Source organism: Pituophis catenifer, unplaced genomic scaffold (assembly GCF_029215685.1).
Source record: "Pituophis catenifer annectens isolate HBS135680 unplaced genomic scaffold, rPitCat1.0.hap2 SCAF_10, whole genome shotgun sequence".
Classification (NCBI taxonomy): Eukaryota; Metazoa; Chordata; class Lepidosauria; order Squamata; family Colubridae; genus Pituophis; species Pituophis catenifer.
In genome coordinates, this window is record NW_027256890.1 from 16,854,603 (window position 1) to 16,861,719 (window position 7,117).

The window sequence follows — 7,117 nt, forward strand, 5'->3', positions numbered from 1 at the left end:
GTCTTTATTGAAACTAAAGTTTTCCACCCTGAGGGCATGTACAGTTCTGCTTTCTCTTGAACATATGTGAAACATTTAAGTTTTTAAAAAGTTTGTGAAGGGGAAAGATGGTCTGCAAGTCCAGGGGGACATGTCTGCTGGGGCATCAGGAGCTACGGCATTTCACAGGTTTTCCTATAGACGCTTCACTCCTCTCCAGCTTCTCCCCAGACAAGTGGGGCAGCAACAAAGAGAGGCCACCAAGAGTTCCTCTGGGGGCGGAGCTGCTTGCCGTCAGGACACCAGGTAAGCTTTGACAGCGAGGTGGCTCCCCTGAGCCAGAGAACAGCATGCCAGGAGGGCAGCCGTGTGCAAGAATCTTGGAAGCAGCTTGTGCAAACACAACCTTTTGGAGAAAGAAAACCACTCCACAATTGCTCGTGTTTGGCCCCAGCAAGATCTGCCCAAGTGTGGAGTTCATCTGACTGAAGTCTACTTGTCCCAAAAGAGGGTTCAAGGGCAACATGTGAATCCAGGACAGGTTCAGAGCAGGTTCATTGCCCATGGGTACTGGCTCTCCCTGCCGAGTGCCAACATCATGGTCTTCTAAGGAAGAGAGGTCCGAGAAAGGCCTCAGCATGTCATCTTGGATGGATGGGCTTCTGCTTCCCATGATCTGGTCTTCTACACAGAGGGACTGAGAGAGATGGTAGGAAATCAAGCCAGGTTTAAGAAGCCCCAAACCCCCCTTCAACAAGATAGCAATAGTAACAGCATTTAGACTTAGATACCGCTTCACAGTGCTTTTCATCCCCCTCTAAGTGGTTTACAGAGTCAGCATATTGCCCCCCACAATCTGGGTCCTCATTTTACCGACCTCAGAAGGACGGAAGTATGAGTCAACTTTGAGCTGGTCAGGATCGAACTGCCAAACTGCTGGCAGTCAGAATTAGTCTGCAATACTGCATTCTAACCACTGTGCCACCAGGATGCAAGTCCTGTTCCCTCACGACACAAAAGAGCGGCTAAACATCCCTCCTGGAGGTGAGACAGGCCCCAATCCTGAAGTTTTATCAGTTGGCAACATTCATGAAATTAAACTTCTGGATTCTTTATTTTCTATGTCAAGAACAGTCAGTGGAGCTGGAGCCCCTTATGATCACAATTCACGCAATACTTGATTTGCACATGAGACTGGGGGCTGTCAGATGTTTCCTCAACAAGGCTTTCTCCAGAGGTGTCAGACCACAATGCCCATTTCTCTGAGGAAACACAGGATGTGGTTTGAGTCCAACACGTCCAAAGAGAACCAGTATGGGTTGAGACAAAGGCAAACATTTGCCCAGAGTTGTGAGAGGAGCAGCAAATAAAGTTAATCAATCAATCCACCAAATCAAATCCCATGGCTAGATCAACTTTTTGGAACAGAGAGGCCAGGAACATTATTGTCCAGGATCAGGTGGTGTTAATAGGGGAAGCGTTATTAACTTGGACTAGACAGAAGAGTGAGAGAATCCAAGGAAAGCCAGGCAGGTGTAATCAACTGGAGAAAGAAACAGAAACACTCACACCACTCCTACAAGTTCCAGGGAGTAAAGGAAAAACAAATAACAGCCCCCACTGTACAAAAAGGAGAGCTCATCCCAGAGAAAGCCATCCATGCCCTACAACTCCACAGGTTAAGGGTTTACATATGTACAATAATGTCAATGGGTCATGTACAGAATCTAGCCAAGTCAGGCAGAACAAAGTGATCTTGGCACTCACCTTTGCTGCCCCACATGCCTCCCTGGCTGACACACTGTAGCTGGCCTGGGAGTCCTTCAAGGGGATGTGAGGGTACCAGATCTTGAGCATCTTTTCCACCTGCAACAGGGTGCCCAGGTATCGCTCCCTGCAAGCCAAGGGAAAATGAAGTCAGACAGATACATACATACGTAATGGAGCCATCCAGATTCTTCTACATCTACACACAAGCAAAGCTACAACACTGTTTTTAAAGACTCTTTCCTTGCAAAATGCAGTCCAGAGGGGGCCCCACAAAAAGTGTTTTCTGATGAGGCAAGTCTCAGAATTGCAATAGCACAGCAGGAGCTCAGTGGTGACAAGAAAACAGTTAAGGCATTTGGCTAAGTTAGGGGGCTTGAGCAGCACTGGCCAGCAAAGGAGACCCTTACCCCATCTGAGGCTTCTGAAGGACACCAATGATCCGCTGGATCCGATCCATGGCCACGCTCTGCTGGAAACTACTTAGACCTGCAAAGTGCCAAAACAGGAAGCTCAATAAACATGGCTACTAGGATTGAATGGATTAGAGCAACAGATCTCAAACCATTTCCCCCACTGCCTGCTGCCTAGAATCGGACTACACGGGTGGAAGGGTGACATGCAGCCAATAATCTCATCAATTCTCTATGACTTGTCCAGATTGATTGTTAATTCCACCCACCCACCCGTCTGTGCGAGGGGACTGCAAGAAAAGCAAAGAAGGCCAAAAACGTCAATAGAAACAATCCATTTTTGAAGCTCTGGTTGTAAAGGAGAAGTGACTGATCTCAAAGACAACCTGCTGGAGTGTGTAAGAACTCTTAATACTTCATAGGCTTCTGAATTACAATGGGATGGGTTCCCCCACCACTTCCCCCAAGCTTCTCTATGAAGGGCCGGCTGTAATGGGAATATTGGCATCAAAGCAGCCAGATCACGCATCTCCATGGCTCTCCTTCCAGGCACCCAGACAACACTTGCAGTTTACTAATCCCCCAGTTGCCAGGATGTCCAGCCCATTTCGCTCCCATCAAGGCACCCAGGCAGGTGTGCCTGCTGCTCCTAACCTTGGTCAAAGCAGCCCATTTTCAAGCGATTCAGAAGCTCCAACAGGGGGCGGACAAAGCCTTGGAGTTCCCAGCACTGTAAACATGGAGCACAAAAGAGTGTGAAGTGTGAAAAGCTGCACAACAAGATTTAAAAACAGTTCTCTGGGGAAGAATGAAGAATCTGGGAATGAACGGAAGATTACAATTGATGTTTATTCCTGCACGGTTGCTCATAAAACAATACAAAAAGGGCCACTGTCTATGTCAACAGGGGCACGGTAGCCGTGAGATTACCACCTATCTGCAGCTTGAACCCGAGTGGGCACTCTACTAGCAGAACCCCCGCTCTAAACTGCCCTTTCTAAGCCACCTTCGAAGTCTTAAGGTAGACTGACTGAACAACACCTCCTTCTGAAAAGTAAATCAGACAGCTGTGTGGCCTCCATCGTTCGGCCCAGTGAAAATGGTCCTTCTCAGTGTGGTGATGATTGCTCACCAAATCCCCAGTGGATTCTTCCCTTTCGCTCGTAAAAGGAAGGAGCAGTGGGATAACCATCAGATCTAGGGGGTTTCTTGGTGGGACTACACGGAAAGAGCTCTCCCAATCCCTAGTTGAGCATCATCCCTCCGGGATCACCAGCGGACTCACCTTTTGTGCAAAGGCTTGGTCCCCTTCCGTCCAACAGGGAGAATGCAGGGTCTCTTCCGTTTCCTTCCTCCGCTGCCTCTTTATCCCAGGCGATGACACAGATGCCGTGGGGCACAGAGGGGGACGGCTGCCTCCTGTGGCACTGCTCTGAAGCTTGCAGCCACCGCTGCCCTCAGCCCTCTTTCGGTTCACCCTCTGCCCAGGCAGGCTTCCGTTTGGACTGACCCGACGGCTACGGAATGTCTCCCCGGGACCCTCTGGGCCACGGAGGCAGCCAGAGCCAGGAGGCTGCAATCCAAAGGGCTGCTCGGGTCCCTGACCAGACAGACCAGGCAAGAGGAGGAATCCTGAGCCATTGAGGCAACCTCGGTGTCTCGGCAACCTCACCTCCTTCCCATCACTGAGAAGGAAGATTCTGAAATTCCCCTTTGGTGATAGGAGCTGCTCTTCCTCGCCCTCCTCTTCTTCGCTGGTGGCATTTTCCACTGAATAGAAAGACTCCCAGGAAGAGATGCTTCTTGTGTCATCCATGGATTATCTTGATTGCTAAAAGAAAGAGGGGGGATGTCCATCAGCCTGGCTTCCCTCTTCAGGCACTTAGACAAGAAAGCATTTACAGGTTGCTATTTCCACAAGACATTTCCCCCCATCCCCCACTTTCTGGAACTCGGAGGCCCCCCTCCTGTTCCTTTAAGCAGCAGCAGCATTATTCAAACACTACAATTGGGGACAGAAACCATCACCCTAGCTCTGCTGAGCCAGTCATCCCAGCAGCAGCCACAGATCTCCAAGCACAAGGAACAGAACCTCGGGAAGGGACCAGTTGGATCAGCACCACAACCCATCCAACCAGCTCCCAAGCCTGGCCACTTCCAGGCCCTGCAAGGTGCTACATGCCACCAGCCAGAGTGCTCTGCACCCTCCCAGGGGAAAGCATTGTCCTCGCTAAGGAAAAGGCATTCCAGGGGAGAAGGGGGAGGGGGAGCACGGAGGAAACAGGGTGGGTTTATTGGAGGCGCTCCAGGCGGCCCACGTCGCCGCCGCCGCCCTGAGAGCGCCAACCGCCCAGAGTCACCCCGCGAATTTCTCGAGCTGGAAGCCAAGTTTCGCAGGGAGGGCCGGTGCCGATCCTGACCCCGCACGTGGTGGGCACGCTGCCCGTCGGTTCTGGCTGAACAGCCCCAAACGGCGGGAGCAAGCGAAAAGCCCCGAATCCCTCGGCCCGAGCGGCTGTCCGCGAAACCCGCAGGAGGTGCGTAGCCAGCAAAGGCTCGAAACCACCGGAGCCTCAATGGCGACCGTAGCCGAAAGGACTCGGAAGCCGCCTCTGCGCAGTTCGGGGACATCTCGCCAGTAACCCCACCTCCGTCCCCGGCCTCACAACAGCTAGCTCTAGAGCCGCTTTTCGCCAAGTTCTCGCGCTTCGTTCCGAAGTCAGGAGCTCCAAAAGGCAAAGGAGCCGGAGCCGGGACTGACTTCCCGGCGGCCTCGCCCAGCCTGCGAATAAGCTCGCCCGTCGGTCCCACGCGAACCCCGCTCCCGGCCCATCAGAAAGAAGCAGCGCCGCCCGCCACCCATTGCTCCCAAAAGATCCGAGGCAGCCGAGCGCGGCCGCCACCCTCCAGCCGGGACCAGATTCGGCAAACGCGGAAGCTGCCACCGGAGAGCCCGGCGGCCGCTCCTCCCTTGCTCGGCGCCCTTTGGCCGAGGCGACGGGCGCACTCTGCACATGCCCCGGAGGGGGTCGCCCCTGTCCCTCCCGCCCGCCCGCCTGCCTCGGTCTCCGACCCCGAAGCCCTGTTGGGAAATCTCGGGGGAACGAAAAGGACGCCGCGCTCGCGCCGCCGCTACCCACCGGCTGCTCCGGGCGGCTCCGATGAACTGCCGGCTGCCGGGAAGACAAGCCCAGCTCAGGACCCGCACCACGCGGCCACGTGCGGCGCCGCACGTGCCCGCAGGCCCCGCCCCTCCTGGCCCGCCCCGGAGGCGCCGCAGCCTCGGCGCGCCATTGGCTCGGCGCCGTCCAACGCGGGGAGGGGAGAAGGGCCGCGCACCCATTGGCTGGCGGGTCCCAGCCAGGCGCAGGCGGCCGCACGCGGGTCGCACGGGGCAGCGGGGAGCGGGAGGCGAGTGGGCAGACCCGTGTCTCTCCGGGCGCGTCTCCGCACACGTGGCAGCGGCGTGCAAAGCGTCCTCCGCCGGGCTTTCGTTCCGCGGGACGGCGGGGATCGAATCTGCGGCCGGCCCACCTCGCCGGACGGTCTGCGGTTCAGACCCAGGCCGCTACCGGAGTGTATTGCTTGGAAAGAAGCAGCGAAGGCGGCGCGATTCAACGGGCGGCGGGCGACTCTCCTGATCGCGCGCGCTCGACACGAAGGAGCTGGACCCCCTCTCGCCCGCTACACAACCGGCTCGCGTTGGTTCGCCTTCGGGGACGCCCAGTCCCGAATCTGCCAGAACATCCCGTGATCGTCACAAACGTTAATCGGGATTAGGCGAATTAGTAGAGGTGTAACCGCAACGGTGTGAATTGAACGCGCTTCCATCCGGAGAGGACAGCGAGAACCCGAGTTCTTCCCAAAGCGCAGGGACGCCCCAACCGCCTCTAAGAAAGACGTCGCAATTTGCTTGAAACACCCATAAAACAACACGTTCCTCTCTTTCCACTTAACTCCAATACGTGGAATGCTGGCGAAACGTTCAAGTTTATGCTGCGTTTGTGTTTCACGTTCACACATCAAGTTTAACCAATGCGCGAAAGACCCGGGGATTAAATCAAAGCCACTTGAGAACCTTGCTTTAACCTTGACTTGCATAGTTTGGGTTCCACAGCATAAGCAACTGTCACATCGTTAGGCGTGTGGCTTGAGAAATCAATGCAGGGCACCCCCTTTCTCCTCCTGCCCTTTCACAAAAGGGATTGGCTGACGCAAGGGGAAACCTGCTGCTTTGCCTTTCCTGGCCTTGATTGGGGAAGGGCTCCCTTGCCATGTTTTCCTGTCCCGTCCTGCCCCCCCACGCCCCCCCAACAGCACAACCTGGCGCAATCAGGCAAACACTGGGTGGGGAACTGGGTCGCCATGACCTGCTCTCTTTCAGGCTGGCAGAAACCCAGCACAGAAGAGGAAGCTGGTGGGGTCCAGCCCAAACTGGGGGGGGGGGGAAGGAGTTTCCTGGGTTTGCCTGCCTGCTTCCCTCCAGGCAAGGGCCCCCAATTCTGTAGAACCAGAATTCCACCATGGGAGGTTGGCTGCTTGTCTTTTTGCCAATCTTCTTATCAGCAAGATGATAAAAGGTCAGTGTCTGTAAGGACCTTTGGTCCCCGCTGCTGTGGCTCTGCCAATTGGTTAGCTTTCCAGGCAGCAACAGCCCTTGTGGATCTCCCCAGTTTTGGGGGGGGGGTGCTTAACCCTTTCTCTGCCAGTCACTTCCTCTTTGAAATCCAGCTCCTTTTCTTTTATTCTTCACTACTTATTCTGGATTTAGCAATGCATGCGCTTCCTACATCAGAAAACTACATCCACAGAACCTCAAGCCAGCTATTAACTACCACAGTGCCAACAAGCAAATTCAGCTAATGTGCGCTATAACCCATCCCAACACCTTCCAGGCAGTCAAGGATGGGGAAGGGGGGAGACATAAAGGTGCAGTCCAGCAGGTCGTGAAGCACCAG

At 54.7% G+C, this 7,117-nt stretch overlaps 1 protein-coding gene across 2 annotated transcripts in view; it reads right to left on the bottom strand.

Annotated features, from left to right (window-relative positions):
• Positions 1–7,117, bottom strand: part of CIART (circadian associated repressor of transcription) — a 30,881-nt gene continuing 23,764 nt past the window's right edge. Inside the window, exons 1-6 of one of the 2 annotated variants that reach the window (XM_070951069.1) lie at positions 5,300–5,348; positions 3,445–3,990; positions 2,814–2,889; positions 2,157–2,235; positions 1,747–1,873; positions 1–676 (exon numbers count right to left, since the gene is read on the bottom strand). In XM_070951069.1, coding sequence (XP_070807170.1) covers positions 146–676; positions 1,747–1,873; positions 2,157–2,235; positions 2,814–2,889; positions 3,445–3,975 — 1,344 coding nt within the window. In that variant the 5' untranslated portion in view covers positions 3,976–3,990; positions 5,300–5,348 and the 3' untranslated portion in view covers positions 1–145. Of the gene's footprint in view, positions 677–1,746; positions 1,874–2,156; positions 2,236–2,813; positions 2,890–3,444; positions 3,991–5,299; positions 5,349–7,117 lie in introns of those variants that run through there. The other variant, XM_070951068.1, reaches the window with a different exon arrangement.